Source organism: Idiotropiscis lumnitzeri, chromosome 8 (genome assembly GCF_059441095.1).
Source record: "Idiotropiscis lumnitzeri isolate Australia: NSW breed Sydney's pygmy pipehorse chromosome 8, RoL_Ilum_1.0, whole genome shotgun sequence".
Classification (NCBI taxonomy): domain Eukaryota; kingdom Metazoa; phylum Chordata; class Actinopteri; order Syngnathiformes; family Syngnathidae; genus Idiotropiscis; species Idiotropiscis lumnitzeri.
Window position 1 is genome coordinate 6,738,792 of NC_142398.1, and position 22,332 is coordinate 6,761,123.

The 22,332-nt window shown below is 40.9% G+C and overlaps 1 protein-coding gene across 5 annotated transcripts in view; it reads left to right on the forward strand.

The window, feature by feature from the left end:
* The first annotated feature begins 907 nt into the window (after positions 1–907).
* Positions 908–22,332, forward strand: part of sorbs2a (sorbin and SH3 domain containing 2a) — a 60,173-nt gene continuing 38,748 nt past the window's right edge. For 2 of the 5 annotated variants that reach the window (XM_088302014.1, XM_088302015.1), the window contains exon 1: positions 21,518–21,632. In XM_088302014.1, coding sequence (XP_088158140.1) covers positions 21,533–21,632 — 100 coding nt within the window. In that variant the 5' untranslated portion in view covers positions 21,518–21,532. Of the gene's footprint in view, positions 1,368–7,694; positions 7,842–20,809; positions 20,866–21,517; positions 21,633–22,332 lie in introns of those variants that run through there. The other 3 variants (XM_088302011.1, XM_088302012.1, XM_088302013.1) reach the window with 3 other exon arrangements.

Consider the following 22,332-nt stretch of genomic DNA (forward strand, 5'->3'; position numbering starts at 1 on the left):
TACCAGTACTGCCTTAAAACACTGGTATCGGATTGGCGAGTACCAACCAATATGGTCCCGATACCGGCTATCGACATTGGTATCATGCTTCAAATGCTCCAAATTATATTTTGAATAAATTTAGTTTTCCTACAAGCTAAGGATTTCATTGACATATTCTGACATCTATGTACATTAGTACGAAATGTAAAATATTTGGGGTTTAAAAAATGCATTTTCATATACACAATTTTATGCTTCAAATTTCAATCAAATGTAATCTGATGACCCAGTCTAGATGAAAAAGAAAACCAAAACTGATATGAAATGATCAGAGTATGTATGTTGCGATGGTGCTGAAGCCTAATCCAGCTATCTTCGGGCAGTAAACGGGAGACACCCTGAACTGGTTGCCAGCCAATCGCAGGGCACACAGAGACGAACCATCCGCGATCGCACTCATACCGAGGGGGAATTTAGAGTGTTCAATCGACCTGCCGTGCATGTTTTTGGAATGTGGGAGGAAACCGGAGTACCCGGAGGAAACCCACGCAGGCACGGAGAGAACATGCAAACTCCACACAGGAAGGCTGGGGTCGAACCCACAACCGCTATTGTCTCTCACTGTGAGGTCATCGTGCTAACCAGTCGGGCCACCGCGCCGCCCGCTTATATTTCAAATTTTCAAAAGTGTAAGTACAGGATCGGCCAGTTAGCGGTATCGGGACCCAAAAAGTGGTATCGGAACAACACTAACATATATGTATTGAAGTGTGTGTTTCAACAACTGTTACGATCTTGGTGGATAGAAAAAGTTGCTAACAGGCAAATTGTAGTCCGTTGCCATGGTTACCGCGCGAGCAAATTGCTCAGAGGGTGTTGGTGGGCAATTTCGAGAAGCCATTTTGCGCAGTACCGGCGGTCAATAGCCTCGTACTGGGGCGGTTGACGTTAGTCAAGTTCTAAAAAGATATGAGCTCTCGCCTTCGCAGCCTCCCGTGAGGGTGCTTGTCCTTGTCGCGGGAGAAAGCAAAGAGGAGCGGAGTGGAACCGGGAGGGCGAGCCAGAGAGCTGCAGGCGGGCGGGCGGGGGCATGGTACCATTTCGCCGCATTGCTATTCGATCCACTCCACCCGGTGACCCCCGCCGTGTGAGGTGGGAGTTGTCCGCCTCCGTGAATCCACCAGGCAGACGGGCTACTAGTAAGCACTGAGCAGGTGGACCGTTTAGCAGGTGGACTGCCGCTTGCCTTGCTCGATCCTCGCCGGTGCGTTGTGCTGTTTTCGCGTGTGATTTTGTGTCTAAGTGAGGACTTTTTTTTTTTATAATTTTTTTTCTCGACATGGAGGACGCTGACAAGCTAGCCAGGTGGAGGCGGCTTTGCTAAGGTAGGCACCTTACCGAAAACCTCACCTTACGTCATTTTATTCCAAACCACCATTCGGACATATTTATGTCATTTCATTTTGTTTTATTTGAATTTATTTAAACGCGCTACAACGAGCCTAAGTGACCCCTGCATGTCTGCGACAGATACCGGGGCAGATGAACACAGGCAAGCCGGCCGAGCGCGCCCGTGTCGTCGCCTTGGTGCGTTGAAGTGAGCCGCTCTTTTTCCGGCACATTTATGGAAGAGAGAAGAGATATAATTAAAAATGCGTCTGTTCTCTTCTTTAAGCACCGGAAGGATTAAAACGTGAAGTGATACAGAAAACAAAAGCCTTCTAATGGTCAGATTGACTGGTTTAATCCCTCAATGCCGCATAATCGCTATTGTCATTGACTGTGTACTGTAAAATGCATCCATGCATTCCACAGTTTGTAGGGAATGATTCACAAATTGACAATACTATTGTGGTTTATTTTTATATCCACAAAATAAGAGACTCGTGCTTTATTAAGATATTACAAAAGACTAGATGGCGTTATTGTCAGTGATCAAGTGTAAAAAGAAGTTAGGACCTGCTACTCGAGGAATTTTGCTGATTTTAGGACCAAATTTCACTGTAATTATGCATAAAGAGCAGAGTCTCTCAAACATTTTGGATCAGAGGAGACAGTATTCCAAAGACAATTCTATTGGCAATTTAACAACTATCACAAATTCACCTGAATACCGTCGGATATGTTTTTTTTAGACATGTAAATGATGAAAAGTTATGAAGCACCTTAAATTTCAAATGGTCTCAAAACACAGTCAGAGGTCAAGAAAGTCAAGATATATTAACTATATTGAGCACAGCTGTGAAAAGAGTCATTCCAGGACTTAAAGCACCATCCACATCATAAAGCTGACTGAGAAAATACCAAGATGTGCAAGGAAAGCTGTTATCCTAGCAACTTTGAAGAACCTAAATTCTAAAACATTTTGTTCTGATGAACATTTTTGTCTACCAAATAATTAAATCATTCCAGTATTAATGTACAATTCAGGATTTTTTAAATCATCAAAACACACTGAATTAGAGGGTTTCTTCAAACTTTTGACTAGTACTGATAGAATGGAACTCGTGTTTCACTCAATTTATCAATTTTAGTGGTTTATTGACATGTTGGAAACTTTTGACCCGAGGTATGTGCTATCAAACTGCCAGTGTTTCGCTTATATCTATACAATTCAATTCAATCTTAGAAAAGCTTGTGAGAGAATAAAAAAGTGCTGCCTTCCTGCAGGGATGGCAGAGTTTTGATGATGCATTTACACTATATTACAAAAGTATTCTGTCTCCTGCCTTGACTCACATATACATTTAAGTGATATCACATTCTTAATCCATATGTTGTAATATGACATTTGTCCACTCTTAGCAGCAATAACAGCTTCAACTCTTCTGGGAAGACTTTAAGAGTGTATTGGGAGATTTACGGCAAATTATTTTGCGGACCCCCAACAACTAGAGCTAAGGGGACCCCAGTTTGACCACCACTGAGTATGCGAAATAGCCTAAGAGCGATTGTGGTCGCCTTCCGCTATACAACTCAACTATTCAGCCTCCGGTTAACTCTTAGAATTGTCAAAGGAATTCCCGCTTATGTGAAACACTGCATTTTCTTTGGTATTTTGACGCTACTGTTGTCAAATTGAAACTTACTGGTATGAAGGGATGTTGGTAAAACAATAAGGCTTATCTGTCAGAGTCATCTGAATGGCGGTGGTGGGGGGTGACGATCCGGGAGAGTGGGAAAAGTGTAACACTATCACTCCGGGAACATCAAGCCACTCCTATTGTGGCCTACCTGACCTGTGTGCAACGCTGAAAAAATATCAAGGATGCAGGACATAATGTCGCGTAATTCTACCTGCTAAGATTTAACACTTAAATGTGGATTTCATATGTTGTAGACATCAAACAATGCTACGTTTGTTAACAGAGATACACCTGCCAGCTTGTTCGGAGAGAGAAAGAGAGGGAGAGAGAGAGTGTGTGTGTGTGGGTGTATGAGACTCAAGCTTTTACTATGAGATATATTGCGAACAGCCATGTGGTCCACGGTCAAATTGTTAGCATCATAAAGATTTTATAGGAAAGTACTTTTTAGTCCTCTTCCGTTCAAAAATAACAAAGAATTTGTGAACTTTTGAGACCAAACAATGGCACATACATTTTTGCAAGACCAAAAAGCACAAGTCAATTCGTTGATGCTCACTGAACGGAGGTCACTGCTACACTAAATGATGAGATATGAGTAATACCGTTTTATGAGATTTTAAAGGCACATTTGTTTACTGGCTAATGTTGGAAGAAATCATAATTTCACACCCTCTACTGTATTTTCTCTTTTTTTTTTTCCAGCCCTGTCTTTCAAAAATAGAGTAGATCGAAAAGCTTAGACTCACTGATACGAGTGATACCGCCTTAGCTTTAGCTTTAATGACATAATCCTTTGGAGATTAGACTGCTAACTGTTGACAGCGTGAACTTTTTTTTTCCTCGTTTGCTGCGTTAACAGCACACAGGCTCTGTTTTATAGACTACCAATATTTGTTTTGGTGGGTAGAATTAACACATTCAATAAGAAAAACACAAACTAACACTAGCGAATGATTGCTGACACAAAAACGCCACACTTAAACATCATATTCATGCAAATAGTGGCCTGTGAATGTTAATTTACCCAACTGTGGATGGGGAGAGGAATCTGTTAGGCGCTTGTTCAGATAGAATGGATTTTGAAACAAACTAAAAAGGACTGTTGTGAAGTAACGTAGTAAAATGTTAACAAACAAGGTCGCTCATAACTTGATACCGTGGCGCAACCAGATGTCCAAATATACTAGAACTCAGAATAGCGACCCATCTTTAATTGAAAGAGTAATCAGAGAGGATTAGTCATCTCAGAAATTCCACACTTAATCGCAAAATTCTGCAAAAAATCCGCCAATTTATCCTGATTTAAAAAGAGGTGTAAATTGGAGTGTGTCGTCTATTAACGGCTACTAGTTGAAGAAAGACGGTACCACAGACTTTACTGGTGGATTTGGCCTGAAAATGAATGTCGTATCAAATCCTTCTGCTCGGATAGCTGTCAATGCTGAGTCATTAATAGGGTACTTTGGCGCCCTTTTTGTGTTTTATTGGTCCCCTGATAGTTCTTGAGGCTACATCATTAGCAGCCATCGCTTGTCAGCTTTTCACCGTTCCTCTGTGATCCTTGGCACGTGAGCTGGAGATCTGGGAAACTGCAGCTGTTCTGGCCGTCATGTTCCGGCCGCCACTGCCCCACGCGGCCCTGCGATCCCTCGGCCAACTGTGCTCGTGTCGATTTGATTTCCCCCGTGTTACCGCTTTGTCACCAACACACTTGGCGAGCCAGGCAGTTGTTTAGTTTTTACATTTTGGCACTGCATAGATGCCCCTTTTTGGAGCTCAGTATGCCTGTGGTTTCATTTGCATTTTTACTGCTCAGGTGATGTCATTGCTTTGTCCCGTCTGATAAAACTGGAGTTACATTTGCATCACAGTTTAGCACTAATGCTACGAGCCCACGACCGCCTAGAATTCCCGACTTCCGAGGACATTCTGTGTATTTGTGTTTAACTCGAACTGATGAAACCTCGGAAAGATTCCAGGCCTGGAACGTACAGACTGGTACTGTTAAATGTTCTTCTGTTCTAAAAACTAAGCTATTATTCAAGCAGTTCCACTCAGAGATGCCTGTACTCACCAAAATACAACGTTCAAAGACGCTCACATGCTAAAATAAAAAAAGCCTTTTTTTTTTTAATTTATGCCTTTCTTGCGCCAATTTTGAATTTGTATCTATTTATTTATTTTTTATGAAGATTCTTTTATATAAGGAGAACACAACTTTTTTTAGCTGTCAAATATAGTTACCACTGTCCTGCAAATGGTTGAAGACTTCCCAAATAGCACCCGACTGATAAATTGGTTAGCCGATTAAGTCGGCTAATTATGGCCCTTTAAACATTGCCAAAATTATCAGCCAAATGGTTGATGTCTGCCAATTGTTTTCATCTTTATGTACGCTAACCTTTTTCAGCAGTTATACACAAGTAACACAGGTCTCATTATTTATTACTTAAATTTATGTCATAATGATAAGGTTCATTCGATGGACCGGTCATTCAATACAAAGAAAATCTCGATTTTCAACACATTTTATATTCAGTCACCCCATTACTTTATTGTCTTGCTGTACACTGGTGTGAATGGAAAAGGCAGCGGCCGTAGTCCCAGACAACGCAGTGCACAGTAGCCGCTCGCGTTGGTTTTAGGTGTCAAGCGTCTAAATATGAAATGCTAATATCAGTCGTTACGTCTTCCTTCTGGGAATAGCAGCCAGTCTCAGGGTCTGACTGTGTGTATAGTCGACGTGCATGTGGTCACGTCCAAATATATACACTCCCAGATGAATTACACGGCAGTAAAATAATCAATGACGTGAGCCGGGTGGTCGTACGAGCAAGTTAAATGTATTCATAGTGAGACGCAAACTGCGGAGATACAGTGGGAAATCAACTCCAACTTGTTCAACGTTAGAAGCTTGCTCAACTGCGGTCGTCTCGCATGATGAAATACCGATGCAAAAAATTCTACTTTTTTAACATTCATCAAAAGCAGCATGCTGTTATATATTTTTTCTGATAAGAACCAAACCAAGAATTAAATCCTAAACAGTTTATGTGTGTGCATTTTCTGCAGTGTAAATTTGAAATAATGTCCTGGTTTTGAATAATAGGATACAAATTTTTTTTTTAATCCATTCATCATTGCAAAATTATTAAAATAGTCAATATCAGTTGCAGCTGTATTAAAAAAACTTAGCAAAAACTGATAGCTGTTTTCAGGGAATGAAATGATTGTCATTTCAATATAATGGGGAAAATGTATCGAAAATATGAGTTAATATTTGCCGGGAATTTTAGTCAAATCCCAAATTTCTCCACCTCAACTTCAGAGTCTCTACAGAACATAGAGTATTTATACCCGCTGTTGTGCCATTGACGGCAAGGAATGTTAGCGTGCGTGTCGGCCAGCGTCGCTGCGTCTCAAAGGGCGACGTGACCCGTTCAGTCGATCAAAGTGTCAGCCTAGGAAAGTGAAAGAAAATCTCGCTGGGTGGAATTCGACAGGGTTATGTGGTAGTCAAACACTCTTGCATAGCCGCGCGCTGACGAAATGCTGCTGCTAGCGTGTGACTTTAACCCCTGCTGTGTGTACCCTTCAGTCATTTATCCGCCCTTTCCCAGAGCTGTCAAAAGTACTTACTCTCTAGTTAAAAAAAAGTACAGATACAGAAGGATTTTTTACTGTCAATTATATACAGTACCAGTTTTTTATTGTCTTAGGTTGTGTTTATGCTAAGATGAAAAAAAAAACTAATGGACAGGCCGTCGAAACATTGATTTACAAAAACAATTTTAACTATGACAACTGAAAAATTACACCTCAAGTTAGCCTGAATTTTTGAATACCCGAAGCTCGTCATGTTTAAGTTGACACAAGGCATTTTCACTCCAAACGATTCTTTTGAATAAAGACATGGACATGGCAAATTTGTTCCGTCATACTCGTTAATGTGTCTTTTTAGACTTATGGTTCATTTTAACAGTGGTACCTTGAAGAGAAAAAATTAAGCGCTTCTGCCACCGATGGATTTTGAGCTGTTTATTGAACATTACAGTCAAGAAGTTCTCAAGAAGTTCACATCCAGATATTTGTAAGCAGACTGACTGACCAAGTTCCTGACGAACTAAGCCTAACCCTTTGAAGACACAAATTACATCACTAAAGTTGTTAGGACTTTCGGCCTGTCATTCAGTAATCACGCAGTATAATTCTCTTTGATTGTATTTCATTACGTTTATGTGCAATCCTGTGATATTTTTCATTCATAAACCTGTGAATTTTACTCAATACAGTCCATACCTAGCTACTTCCTTATTGTAATTTAGCCTATTTTAACTATACGTACAGTATACAGGGACAGGTCAGTAAATGGCGTGACTGTATGGAATGTGATAAAATAAGAGCTAGTCAGACCCCGACACTGAGTGTGGTAGTGGGGGGGGGGCATAACGTTCCAGTGTCACAGACAAGCATGCCCGCGTCTGTAAATAGCAGGATCTGATCACCGCTTCACCCAAACAGGGAACTCTCTTTGCCAGTCTCTCTCTCTCTCTCTCTTCCTTCCACCCCCAACCCTCCCTCTTTCTTCCACCTCACTCTGTTGTCCATCCTGAGATTTAAACACATGTGGGAATACAGCCCCCGAGAGGACAGGGAACTCATTCCAACCGTCTTGAAAGAAGACAGAAAAAAATTGAGCTTCCAACAAAAACAAGGGGAGTTGGAAGACATCTTCGCCTCATTCAAAGCCTCCTTTTTGGTTTCATGAGGGTAAGAATTGAATTTTTTTTGGGAATGTTGCACCTTGCCGACTGGTTGGTCATCCTTGGGGTGACATTTCATAGATATTAATTTAGGAATGGAACAAAGGATACAGTGGAAGACTAGATTGCGTTGACAAGGGGAATAGCAAAAAAATCAATAAAATAAAAAGTGGAATTTATTTCTTATGGTTTTGCCCAACTCACAGTTTGCTGAGGTTCAAGAAGTAAGAAATACAGAAAAGGGAACGCTCCAATCGAATGTTTTCATGTCAATGAATATCTTTGTAGCCATTTCAAACATTGTTTGTGATAACAGCTCGGTTTAACAATGATGTTTCAGTTTTCAGCTTCTAGTTGTGACTTGTTTTTCCAACCTCCTGTTGTATTGCAGGTCATATTGACTGTTTAAAGTACAGGAAACAATAAAAAAAATAAATATAAACAAATATGCATGTAATCTAATCTAATCTTGTATTATTTCTTTTAATTACACTTAACTAATTATTTTTTTAAAAATCCTGAGTTTACAATTCAACGTTTTGTAGTTAAAAACAATGCCCTCTTCCTTTTTTACCCCTCGGAATTTAGTTTTCTGCACTCTCCCTTCATGCTTGGGTCTCTCGTTACACCCTTTTTTCCACTCGACAAAAGCCAACGTAGGGATACCTCCATTTAGTGTGCGATCTCCGGAGTGTTGACGACTGTCCGCTCAATCCCCTGTAGGTGTGCACCGAGGGGTGATTTCCGTTCGGTTCACACAGGGATATGCTTTCCCCGCCATCACCACTGGTGTGATTCATTCATCTCCCCTCAAACCTTGTTTGAGCATTTTCTGCCCCAATTTATGCAGATATATCAATGATGTTGATAGGATGTGATTTATTTGCCTTTTATGCCCTTGGTGTGGTTATAGTTAGTGTCTTACATTTGATGGTAGTGCCTTATAAAAAAGGAGTTGAAAAAGACTCAGTCACAAATTGGCCACTTTTGATGGACCAATTTAATGGAAGTGCCCTGATAATGGCAAAGAAATCTTAACTTAGTTTAAAATATCAACAAACTGTAAAAATCTGGGTGAAGTAATCCAACCTGAATTCTCACTTTTAGCAAAGGAATGTTCCTAAATTTGAGAAAGTTTTTCTGCCTGTTCGAACTAATGATCATCCTCAGTGAAGACTAGGTCTTAAATTTAATGTGCCCAAAATTCTTCACCTCCTTAAACCTGCAGAACCTGCCAAAAAATTTCCACCTTTCACAGTCAGTCCAAAAGTGGCATTCGAACCTCCTATACAGTATTTTTGCAATGCCCTAGACAACCTTAGAGGGCAAAGGGTCTTATCTAACAGCAGTAAATATAGCAGCACCCCCTGCTAATCAAGTCGCTCTTATCGCCGTAGTGGACACTTAACGCCGGTACCTGGGGAATCTGGACTATGTGTGCAGAATGCTGCTGATAGGACTTCACTTTGAGTGGGCTTCAATGACAAACTGTTATTGGAATAGTTAGCTCGCGTAAATAGAGCCAGTGTGAGGGGAGTTGTTTTCTCCTGCCCCAAAAAATGTTTTCTTGTAATATTACGTACAGAGTAAAATATTAATTTAAAATTTTAGCTGCAAGTGCTCAGAGACCTGATTTTGTATTTATTACTTCAGTTCTGACACTTGAGTTGTTTGTTTTTGCTCTTAAGTGGTTTACTAACTGTTTCCCTGCGTATTTGTCAAGTCATCTTCATTTGTTTGCTGAAAAAAAATGAGCTTTTCATTGTCTAACAGCAACATAATTGCTTCGGCACCATCTTGTGGCATCTTTGTGCTGAGGAACTATGTTGAAGTCAGTTGAGGAGCTTCATGTCATCATTTGTTGCCATCCTGGGTAGAGTTGAATGATTTATCGTTTAGGGATCTAAATTGCGATCTCTGTCAATGTGATTTTGAGATCGCCAAAGCTGCGTTTTTTTTAAAGGGCTCTTGTGCCCCACGCTCACAAAGCAGGTCACACCAGCCAGCGCCGTACTGATATATATATATATATATATATATATATATATATATATATATATATATATATATATATATATATATATATATATATATATATATATATATATATATTTAAAAAAAAAAGTAATTTCTTTCGAGGCAGCTTGAATGCTAGGTGCTATGCTAGCTTGAACTGTTTTCTGTGTCCTGCCTACTCCGTCTAATATGACTGAGCGAATAACAAGTTCAATATATTATTTTCCGAGGGAAAAGTTTGATTTGAAATCTAAACTAAAAAAAGAAAACGTATCAGCACCGTCGAGTTAAGTACACAAGAACCTAAACAGTCCTGAACAGCTTGGAAACATCAGCAACTTGAGTGAGATTTAAGCATCAAGTGCGTTTTGCTTTTTCTTTGGCTTACTTTTTTGATTGCACCATATCAGAACAGCAGAGATCCCAAAGCAGCACAGTGTGATGCCCGCCATTGGAAATATATACCGGCAATATATCGGAATTTTATTATGCCGAAAATTAGAATCGTCATCTGCCTCAAACAATCCATATCGGTCAGGCTCAAATACTAATGACACCTTTTGCTATGTTCCATAGAATCAGAGACGTAGAGAATAGAAGGAGAGCAGCAACAACACCTGCTAGTTGGTCGTCTGAGAAAGAGATCGTGAAAGAGAGATCACTTATTACAACTTGCTTATTGTTATCAAGGTCCCTCTTCCCATGTATTTTTCTCAACAAATACGTGCAATAAAATAATCTGTAACCAAGCAAGATGAAGCATTTTTTTCTCTAAATTGCATTGTCTGAAATTTGAAAATTGCATTCTACCACATTGCGATTTGAATTCAATTACAACTAATTGTTAGCCCTTTTCCTTTCAGTCCAGGTGCCCACTTGCTTTTTATGCTTTTCCCACCATCCTCTTTGCTGCTGTTCAGAGCCATGTTTAGAAAGGACAAGACGCCTCAACTTGTCACATGTAATCCCATCTCCTTCCGCGCCCTCGACTCCAGAGAGAGCGGGCGAGTTGCTGGGGTTGTAATTTTTTTCATAATTGCATTAGCGATCCTGTTGCTCGTTAGCGGTGCCCGTGATGCAATCCGCAACACACACGGCCTCTGCGTCGCTTGTGCCATGGACGGACGGGCCGGCGGGTGGGGGTCAGCGTATCGGCCTCCTCACGGGGGTTCCGCTAATGAGTGGCGAGGTTGAACAAACAAGGCAGATAACAGGGACTTTGTTGAACGTGGCTGTTATTCAACTAGTGGCAGGAGAGCTGAATAAAAACAACTTAAAACAAGTAAAGATCATTGCCTTGTTTTGCTTGTCGCGCCGTTGCATGTACAGTATGCTGATTAACAACAGGATCAACCACCGACCTTGTTTTGCATTGAAATTCTCTTGCGCATAACATTCGCACACCGACCCAACCTAAGCACAAAAACCAAAATGAAGTCATTTATCAAGCAGCTGTTAGCTTTGCTTAAGTTGTCATGCATTCGTGGTTTTATATGAAAAATGTTGCCCCTAAAAAAAATTAAGATCCTATAAAGTGTAAGAGAGACACTTTTCAAACATTTGTAGTTTGTAGTTGTTTCTCATGAAAATTGATCACACAAGTCTTATTTTCACATATTATGTCACAAAACAAATTTTAGAAGATTTCAGTCCAACTGGCATCGAAGGTTTCATTTCTTAACGTTTTGTTTTAACTGTGACTAAGCACGTTATGTCTTTGTCGTTAATGAGACTGTTTGATGACTCGATATTCACCACATTGTTTTGTCAGTGTAGACTCTAAATGCCAGCTCAGGTCTCGCATACTTGGCATTGCGTTGTGGTTGAACATTTACTACGTGGAATCCCGAAGGGGGGCAGAAAAAGCTAAACCTCCGTAAAATGTTTAACACATGCTGCACTACTAGAGGAGTGTGAAGTAGCAAATAAGGTCAGGATCCTCCCTGCCCTTGCAACGCTTGTGCTTGATCTTGCAAATCCTGCTGCCTCACAAGGGAATGTGTCGGAGGCCGCAGACGTATCCAATGCTGAAAACCTAGCTAACTTCACCGGGTGGACTTTAAAGGATTAAGGATCTTTATTTCTTCCACATTTTTCGGTGCGCTACTTCTATTGATGTCATGTTATAGATTAAATAAAAAGGAGAAGTATGAAATACAATAACATGGATTCACACGATATTGTGGAGTGAGCACACAATCAGTGTAATGATTAAAGACATCGCCTCATTTTTAATACTACACGAAGAAGTCGTTTGCAATGTGCGGTAAGAGGCAACAGAGTTCAAACTGTTTAAAGAAAATATGCTTCAATAATCCCATCTGTGAACAGAGGTAATTGATTGAGAAGAAATGTTCTAATCTCAATTACCATACGGCTTTGCAGAGAAGTTGTATACTACATGTATGACCAAGCAAAATGTTTGCGATTAAAAAAACGTTGGAAATAGAATACTTAACTTTTTGCCTGATTTCAGCTCTCTTTCTAGTTCGCTGAGTGAGTGAGTTACTTTTAAGTCATCTAAAAGCCTGAATTTGCCGTGGTTTATCCAGTGACTGTAATTTGGGCTCCGGGAGACCACAAAGAAAACCAGCATGCATAATCATATGCGAGTGTAATAACCGTGAGACTGTAAAACCAAAACGTCACAGCTGCACATGCTCAAAAAGTTAGTTTGATGAAAACCAGCCATGTACAGTAGCACACTTGATGAGGATTTTGTATTTGTCGTGTGTTTTTGTTGTTCTACTTTTGACAAAGAGTAATTTGTACCGCTACAACACCATTGCGACAGCTTTGCTTTAGAAACCGAGTGCCGACGTCCTGCAATAATCAATTAATGTTGTTGTTGTTCTGCAAAAACTATGACAGATGCCGAATTTAACGACGACCAGGCCGCCTCGTAGCCCATTTTCCATAATGACTCCTGGAAGTGGTCAAATCTGATGCCATGCTCTGCTCACACTCATAGATGGTGTAGGCAAAAAAGCTTGGCAATTTAGCCTTGCCCATCCATGGATATGATACCTGGAGGAGGCCGATCAATTTTCTATTGGGTGAATTTTCCTAGTTGGATTACATTCACGTTAGATGGTAATTTGCAGAAAATGGCTGCGTCAAGCCGAAATGACCAACAGCCTATTCAACTTTGGCCGTAGGCCCTTGAGACATTTTTTGTCCGTATAATAGAAATGTTCAATAAATTCTAGGCTGTAACTGACTTCAGGGGATATTTTTATCTCGCTTTCCAGGGAGCATTCTCGACTGGACCCCTAAAATACAGAGGAACCATGTTTTTCAGATGTCTGAGTTTTCATATTCCTTCAGCCAATTGATTTATTTTTTTGTTCTACATTATTTCACTTTTTTTTAAATACTATATATACACCCAGTCGGTTTTCATACAAAAACATGTGTGACTCTGCCATTCATATTCTGTTCGCTTGAAGCATTTCTTAAGTTGCGTAGAAGGGGTTCAACAGATGGGCATTCCTACCAATTTAAACCAGTGTCCACTCAACATACGGGTGGACGTATTTATGTAAAGAGCAGGCGAGAGTGATCAAGGGAGCTAAGCTATATAGCCTCAAGGGTCCTGACCTCCGTGTGGTGCCTCGCACAGAGACATACTCAAAGGATGTCAACAGATTATGCTCATTAGCAAATGTATTTTAAGACACTGCCAACAAGGAACGTCTATCCACGTAGTCGTTCCTGTGTCCTGAACTAAAATATGTCAGCTGGATATCACTAGGTCCTGGCGTAAGATCTTGTGTCCTCCAGAGATGTGACATGGCTGGCCTCAGGAGACACCGTGGGTATGCGAATTAGTCGACAGGAAGAAAAACTTTTCCAAATAAGGAATAGGGCCTTCATTCTTTTAAATACAGCACTGCATCGCAGTTATTTCAGTGGACACATTTTTGTGGTCAAAACAACGATAGGCATGGGATTCAAAATAAATCTGGCAGGTCTGAACGTTACATTTTTATGTTGCACTTTGGTCAAACCATGACCTTATAGAGTTGGGTTATTGGATTATCGCGTTTTACGGCACGTCATCCAAGTTAATTCCCTTGATCCACCCACAAGCGATGACAAAAACCATCCATCCATCCATCCATCCATCCATTATCCAAACCGCTTCCCCTCACGGGTATGCTGGAGCCTATACCAGCTGTCTTTGGGCAATAGGCAGGGTACACCCTGAATTGGTTGACAGCCAATGGCAAAGACAAACATTCACAGTCTCAATCACACCGAGTAACCTACCATGCATGTTTTTGGAATGTGGGAGTACCCACGCAGGCACGGGAGGAACATGCAAACTCCACACAGGAAGGCTGGTGGATTCAAACCCCCGACCTCTGTACTGTGAGGCGGATGTGCCACCCTGACGAACACTAATTCATTGCAATTTTGTACACTATACGAGGTTCAAATGTGGATAAATTTTCAACAGAATTTGAATCATAAAGGCAATTGCAAGTCCTCAACTGTAACTCCCAATTACCTTTATTTTAATTCCAATTAACATATCATGAAAAAAGCCCGAATCCTCTGACAATTGAGTGCCGAGTGTACTTGATGGAGCAAACTTATCGTCAGATAAGCGCAGCTGATATTCAGAATTTTGCCTCATCAGCGGCATCTCCCTTTTTAAAAAAAATCTGCTAGCCGATAAGAGATATTCTAAAAATTGGGTCAACTTTCTAAGTGATGCCCCGGAGTCTGGGAAATCCATGAAATCTTATTTTTGTTTGAGCCTAAAACATAAAGCAGCTTTTGAGTTAAACTTTTATTTGGAAAACTTTATTTACTGTGGGAATTTTTAAGGACCTATTTATCTGTTGAAGTTTTCACTGCACTTCCTAAGATGTTTCTGTGCCTGGTTGCTCCTTGACATTTTTGTTAGAATTTTAGAACAAAGATGTCTATTGTCTAAGTTAAAAACAAAAACCTATTTACAAGTTGAAAAGCTGCGGAATAAACCTGCATAAAGACTTAAAGTTAAGTGTTGACGTTTGTAAAATTCCAAATTTTGACAATTTTTTTTTCCATGCAAACAAATATCTGGTTATTGGTCTCCTTGACTACTAATAATCAGGATCGACCCTGAAAAAAATCACATTGGTCTATCTCTACTTTGAAAGTGGCAAAATGCGACCGTTCAAACCATAATGTCCGATTTTTGTGTTCTCTCCAAGCATGGCTTTTTGATACTTTTTTGAGGGGGTTTACTCACAATAATCATGCATGTTCCAAAGTGAAACTGGCTTTGCTGGCTGGATTTTCCAAAGACTCTGTGGGGTGTTACCGAGCACATTTTTGGGAGTCAGACCATCAAACCCTAACCAAACCAAATTTTCACGATTGCCTCTGCCGCGAAATGTGGTGCGCCCCACAAGGTGTGTTTGGACTGTTTCCTCCCAGTCGGTCCAGCCATAACATTTACACCACAGACACAGCTGCTGTGACGCCGCAGATCTGTCCCCAAGAAACACGATCCTGTTTATAAGCTCACCATCGTTTGGATGCCGACAGCTCGTGACGCCACACTCATGATTTACCCAGTCCGTGTGTGTATGGTGCTTGGAGATAGATTTACGAGGGACGCCGTGTGAAGGTGAAGATTGGGTCTCCGGAGGCTGAAAGTATCCCACAACACACAACTTGATATAGACCCAGCGTCTTATAAAATGCTTTCCCTACATTAAATATTGATATTATTTACCCCTCTCCTAGCATTTTGTGTCTCATCTAGTTCATAAAACTGACAACTACGGGAATAACTACAACAACAGCCGCTGAGGCTTACCAGTCCTGATTAGGTTCCACCCCAAAAGGTAATGCTGTCACTCAGAATCATACTTTGCACTGACAAACCAAAGAATAAACAGAAATTCAAAAAAACATTCATTAGGGAAAAGAAATACTCCTGGATGTACACCTTTTTGTCGGTTCCCCTCAACAATCTCAGGGGGTCTTCTTTGCACATTTTCAAGTTTTTGTTTTTGTGATGAGATTTACGACAAATTGGCATGCCCCCTTCTGGAGCTCGGCTCGTTTTTTTTCCCGGTTTCAGGGTCTACATCACAGCAGGGAGGCAAGCGGGGTAATATTGCTAGACTTGTCAGTTCTGTTGTCTAAAACGGCGACCGATCACCACCAAAATTCAAATGCACATTTCTACTCTTGTCCACTTGAACCCGTGAAAACATAAAAGCGTTTTGCACAATAGTTTGGGTTTATTGACATCAAACGTGAGCTCTTGTGATCACCTCCACAAAATCCAAAATACCGTGCCGATCGATTCTCCCCTTACACAGGCTGACGCGGACAAAAGCAAGAATGTGCACACAAACCCCAACATTTCCCATATTTCGGCAGCCAGGCATGGATGTTTAGCTCTCCCACCACCCACGGGTAAAAAAAAAACGTACGTTCTTAAGTAGCTTTTGCAACAAAATTAGCTTCTTACCGGTAACTTGGTGCCGGGGATGCCTGGCTCTTGCCTCCCATGCACATTTGCGGTGCGAGTCGGTGTCGGTTTTGGATGAACTCCTCATCGATAAACCCTGGAGGGGGTCTTCTTGAACGTTGTGCATTGCGAAGCGGCATGTGCTTTTCGTCAAGAGCGTCAATGTTCAGCGAACAAAAAGTTCCAGCAAGGAGGCCGCCCAGCCGAGTGTGGCCGCATTGGAACGTTTCATTGAGTCGTATACGCGTAGCCCGGAGCTGTCGCGTTCCAAAAAATTAAAAATATGTGTTGTTGTTACACCCCATTCAGTCAAAAAACTGGAGCCAATCCTCATCCAAATAAATGTGCACATCTACTCACTCCCACTTCAGTCTATGTAAATATACCAACTGGTGCTTTTATCCGGCCTCACCGTGATCAGCAAAGTAGTGTGCCGCGTTCGAACAGCATATTCTATGTACCTTCCACAGTTCCTCATTCTCATATAAATCAGCCACGGAGAGGTTAATTCTTTTGATATGTTGAAGTGGTCATAGGTAGTGATGTCCACATGAATTTTAGTGCCGAATGATCACGGTATTTGGACGTTGTAAGCAATGAATTCCAGTGGAGAGTTTGTAACCGGTCCCTTCACTGACTCTGCAGTACCATGGTAGAGCGGTGGGGGGTGCGGCTATATTACTTAGTAAAATGAGGTGTTTTTTCAAGTCGTCACTTATTTACTAATTTGTCCAAAATTATTGGATAAAATGATATCTAATTTCAGTTTCATTACCAAAAAATATATAAACTGAGCTTGTTCGTGAAAAATGAGCCATCTTGGATCTTGTCCTCCTAATTGTATGTAACAGTATGTGTGATTCACGCACACATTTTATTAAAAACTCACTTGTGCCAATGTACAAACTAGAATTGAGTACGAACTAAAATTGACTTCACAGTGCCAGTTGTTGCAGAGGCATACTTTCACTTTCACTTTGAATGTACATTCAATATATCCTAAATGCTAAAAACAAACCAACATCGTACAACAACACCAACATTTCATAAGGAGGCATCAAAGGAATTAATTAGTTTTGGGCTCAGCAAAAAATATGAAAAAACGCAGCAATAAATGAGTTTTACAGTGAATAATGGAGGATTGGTTCTCAAATCTTTTAGAGAATTTGCGAATGTTGAACAACAAATATGCCAGATTTCACTGTATGATGACTGAATGGAAATGTGAATGATCAAATTTGCTTGTTTGCGAGGCAACCTCGCGTTAATGGAACACCTGATGATGATTCTTCACATGGTGTAAGGTGCTGTTATTTGTGTTAGCGTGTGGAATGTGGGTCCCCGACAGAGGAAAAGTAATTTGTGAATTTTGTGGTTGCTGGTGTGATTCTCTGTTGCAGTCAAAAGCCAACATGATCAGAATCAGAATCAGAAATCACACTTGTGTATGACGTTAGCGTCGGTTTTTGTCTCAATCGAGGCTGTAAATGTGTCAGCAAGCTTTACGGTGCACACTTTATCCCATCAGTCGCTCGCAGAAGGCACTTAGCAGTCATCTCAGAATATGGCCGCATGCCTTTTCCCAAAATGAATCCCGACGTAAATCAACCTCTCAACATGTAAATCTGTGATGAGGCTGACAGTTTATGTTCTGTACCTTTTTGTCGCTTGGAAGTAGCCATTTTAGTCATTATGTTCTCTTGCAGGGTTCCTTCAAAACACAATTAATCTGGAGAGCTTTTCCAATTATGACCAAATTTGGACTATATCGACTGGCGAAATTGCAGAATTGAATTCCACAAACATTTCAGTTTCACTAGGTTAGCTGTATTACCTTGTTGTTATCATTAAATTCAAAATCTCCTTCCTGCTTCTAATGTATGTTTGATAGGAGTCAGGCGTGCGTAAGAGTGGACTCACAAAAGTTTCAAGAAGGCAATCCCAAAAACACAGCAGTTCTACTTTTTTCATTTAAAATGAGCTTTTTTTTTTAATTTTTGGTCATTTCCAGCAATCCTTCAAAGGCAAACTTGTCTTCAAGGGTTCACATCGCAGAACATTTGGCAGGCTTGACGAATATGACCAGACCAACAAAAATGTTGCAAGAACCTTTGCCTGAAAAGATGCTTGACGTCGGTCATTTTGGAGTGACGTGGCCATTTTTAACAATTGCAAAGGATTTCTGTCTTCGTTATTGTGTTTGAGCCAAGCTTGGCAGCAATGTTTGATCTTTTGCCATAATTAATTGTTTGCCACCTCTGCTTTAAGTGCAACGGAATTAGTTGGTCACCACTAGAGTGAACAATGAAGCTGAGTGACTCGTCATGTTAGCCATGTGCTACATGTCGAGATCATTTACAGGAGGCCTACATAGCGGGCCACATGTGATCCCTGCCGCCATCAGTCTAATCCACCACTTAACTGTACGCATGACATAAGTTAAGTCCCACCATAATGCCCCACTCCCATATGATGGGTCTTTTTGGTTTTCAATTTCCACCATACCAATCACGCCTTCTTTAGCTACACTTCTTATAGCAACAGAAGAGAGTTATGGGGGCAGTGAACATTGCGTTCTGTATCGTCTTCCTGTTTGTCTCCCATATGTTGCAGCTAAAGTCCCCAAAAAAATAGAACCTTTAAAGTCAAGTGTAATACATTTGGACAGCCAGAGGTCATTTTAAGATTTTCTTGTCCTACAGATTTGGTCGTCAAACATGTCACGAAAAGTATGAACAGGAGCACGTTGATAAATAGGTTTATTGTAATTTATGCAGCACAGTGGACAACTGGTTATAAACTGGTTAGCATGTCCACCTCACAGTTGAAAGGTGCAGGGTTCGATATCCCGGTGCGGACAACCTGTGTGGAGTTTGCATGTTCTCCCTGTCTGCGCGTTAATACGTCACACATAGCAACTACTTCAGCAAAACCGTGGCATATTCGCAGTGGTGGGCCGGACATTTCACACGTAGGCCTTCAGTGAAGTCCTTCTTTGTCCAACTTGAATAAATCTCCCTCATATTACCATCATTTATGACACCATGGCTGGACAAATAATATACAGAAAGACACTTCCGCACGACTGAGTGAGTGTTGCATGACTTAGCTTCTATTCAAAGGTCCATCTTGAAAATGGCCTCGCAAGTGTATCTGCAATTAAATCCAAACTTTTCCCTCCTTCGGCCATTGTGGTTTAAAAACGCAAGAATATATTTTTGATTTTCAAACGGTCGCCAGTTATGACTTTCTGATGTGTTGATTCTGCATAGCGCTGCTCCCTCATGAGTGACTCTCCAATCACAATGTGATCGACTCACGATCTGATTGGCAATTGCAACTGTCTATCAACAGTAAAAGCCCCCTTGCTTACAGAGAACAGATGCCCGCACGGTTGTACCTGAAGGCCTTGGACGAATAGTGCTATTGGTATTATGAATTCTGCCTGGCAACACGAGCTCGCTGAATTCTGATGGGATAAAAACTCTAACCTAAAAATTCAACACTAGGATATAAAATGACATCAATGTGAAAAATATTATCATGATTTCTTGATTATGTTAGGAAAGCCTTCAAGGCCTTGACTTCCCACCACTGCATATTAGTTAGTTGGTTAGATGGACTTCAAAATCTCTAGCTTTTTGCTTTCTATCGTCTTCCAGCAGTACACCCGGGTGACGTCACTTCAGGTGTTCGTTCATCGCTGATTTACAAAGGCTACAGACAACGTACTCGTTGGACTTTGTGTTGAAATTTGTCCATACTTTGGACTTTCTTGTGCGTTTTTTTTAGCTGCTACGGGATGCCGCTCTCCTGTTCCCCGCCTGGAATGCTCGGATCCGGCGGCTCCGACATTTATGCTGTTCTCCTTTCTTGTCTGTGGTGCGCACATGTTTACAACTGAAGGCATGCACGTGTGGATGTATATACGTATCAACAACATGCAATGGTATGTTGTGCGTACTAACGTATTTACGTCATCGACACGCGACATCGACTTGTTTTCGTTCTTTTTTTTAAAGCGACGTCAACGGTATATTGTGCGCTCCGACGTATATACGTCATCGGCTGCGTCGACTAGTTGGGACTTCTCCTCACGAGGGTCGCGGGTGTGCTGGAGCCTTTTCCAGCGGGGTACACCTTGAACTGGTTACCAGCAAATCGCAGATATGTATATGATTCATTTATTCCTAACATTTGACTTACAAAAATTCCAACTCAAACATGAGATAAATTATAGGTCCCTGAGAAGTAACCCTAATAAAGTCAATAAAAACAAATTTTACACTTTGAAGTGCAAAATAACAATTAAAGTTGACTTTGGTACAGAATCAAGTTTTTATTTCATCTTCTATGATGCTTCCATTCACAATATTTAAATTTGACCATTGTCACTTCTGCTTTAATTTCCACTCATACGCTACTTGAGATCTGTTTCGAAGACATTAAAGGTGTGCGTTGTGTTTTTGTTTTTGCAGGAAGGTGTGTCACCCAGCTTGGAATCTCAAAGAAGTGCTCTTCAATATGAATACAGGTATGCATTAAATGTCATCCTGTCCATTCATTTGAACCAGAATCTCATACACTCGTGTTATTTGAGCCTTCTTCTAAAAACAGTTACTTTGCAAGTGTAATTTGCTGCTCTGGCATCGGTCCATATTGAGTTCAGTGATATTTTGTGGAGAACCTGTTGCTCTCCGCCTCACTGTGATGTATTCCTCCATGAGTACTTTTCTAAAGCTACACTTGGCAGGCGTCCCGTTCTGACTTCTGTTCTACTATGCCAGCTGGAGACGAGCGCTTCATCTTTAAAATCTACACGTGCACAGTCTGCCAAGGTTCAGATTGTTTACACCGACAACAGCCCTTACAGAGTTGGCACACCCAATCCACGGCACCACAATCACCCCCAACACCACCCCAAATATCCAAACAAGCCTTGTTTAGCGTATAACTACAGTACATTGATTGTTAAAGGGAAAGCAGCCTTTACCAAACCTTTTAGGCTATTCACCCCCTGCAAAAATCCTGACAGAAGTGGCGCAGCCTTATTTGGTTTACCTAATGAATGTTTGAAAATAACCTCAAATATCAATTATTTTTTCTTTCTGCTATTTTATTTAAGCTAAATTGCATGTGCTCTGTGTGTTGCTTGTGCCTGTATGCATGTGTGCATGTGTCGTGTGTTTGCCGTGCATGTGATGTTCTCAGATAGCGGCGGATGTGCTCGCAAAAGCGTGGCCATGTCGCTCACGCTCTCACCCATGAAGAGGGTCCAGAGCTCACCCAATCTGGCCTCAGGTACTAACACTTGCACGACCCAATTTAACGGAAAAGGCTCCCACCATGAGACAAGCCAGTTTTCACGTTTCAGTTTTCATGTTGCTGCTTGCGCAATGTTATGATTGCTATTTTTGTTATGTTATTTTGTTCCCTTTTGCTTCGTGTTGTCAACTTTTGGGGGTTAAATCATGTCATACTGGTCGTTAAACTCCCGACAGCTTGCATATGACATGTTCTCCTTCAGCCCCTATTTAGACAATCATACTTGCTGTTTTCCCCCAATTGCAGTGCTTGTATGGAATGTATTGATGCAGGGGTGGAGTTAATTAGTTGGAATGTCCCTCTTATCTTTTCTCCGAATTAGTGATGGACCGATCATTAGTAGTCGTGGAGGCCGACAACCAATATTCATTTGTAGAAAAAAGGGGTACAGTTGTGTCAAAATTTTTAGGAGGAAAAAAAACTTCAAAACTTGACTTAAAGTTAAATGCCTTTAGGCACATATTTATTGAACAACTTCAGTGATTTACAACATGGTAAAGCTTTTTCAGGTCTTAGAAAATGGACAACTTTGTTTTAAAAGTACTCTGCTGTCAATTTTTGCACCATGCACAACATGGAGCGGTGGTTGTTTTAAAGTGCTCTATAAACAAAGTTGAGTTTAGCTTTTCATGTCATGTGGAAGACACACACAGACACACGTACACTGGCACTCATT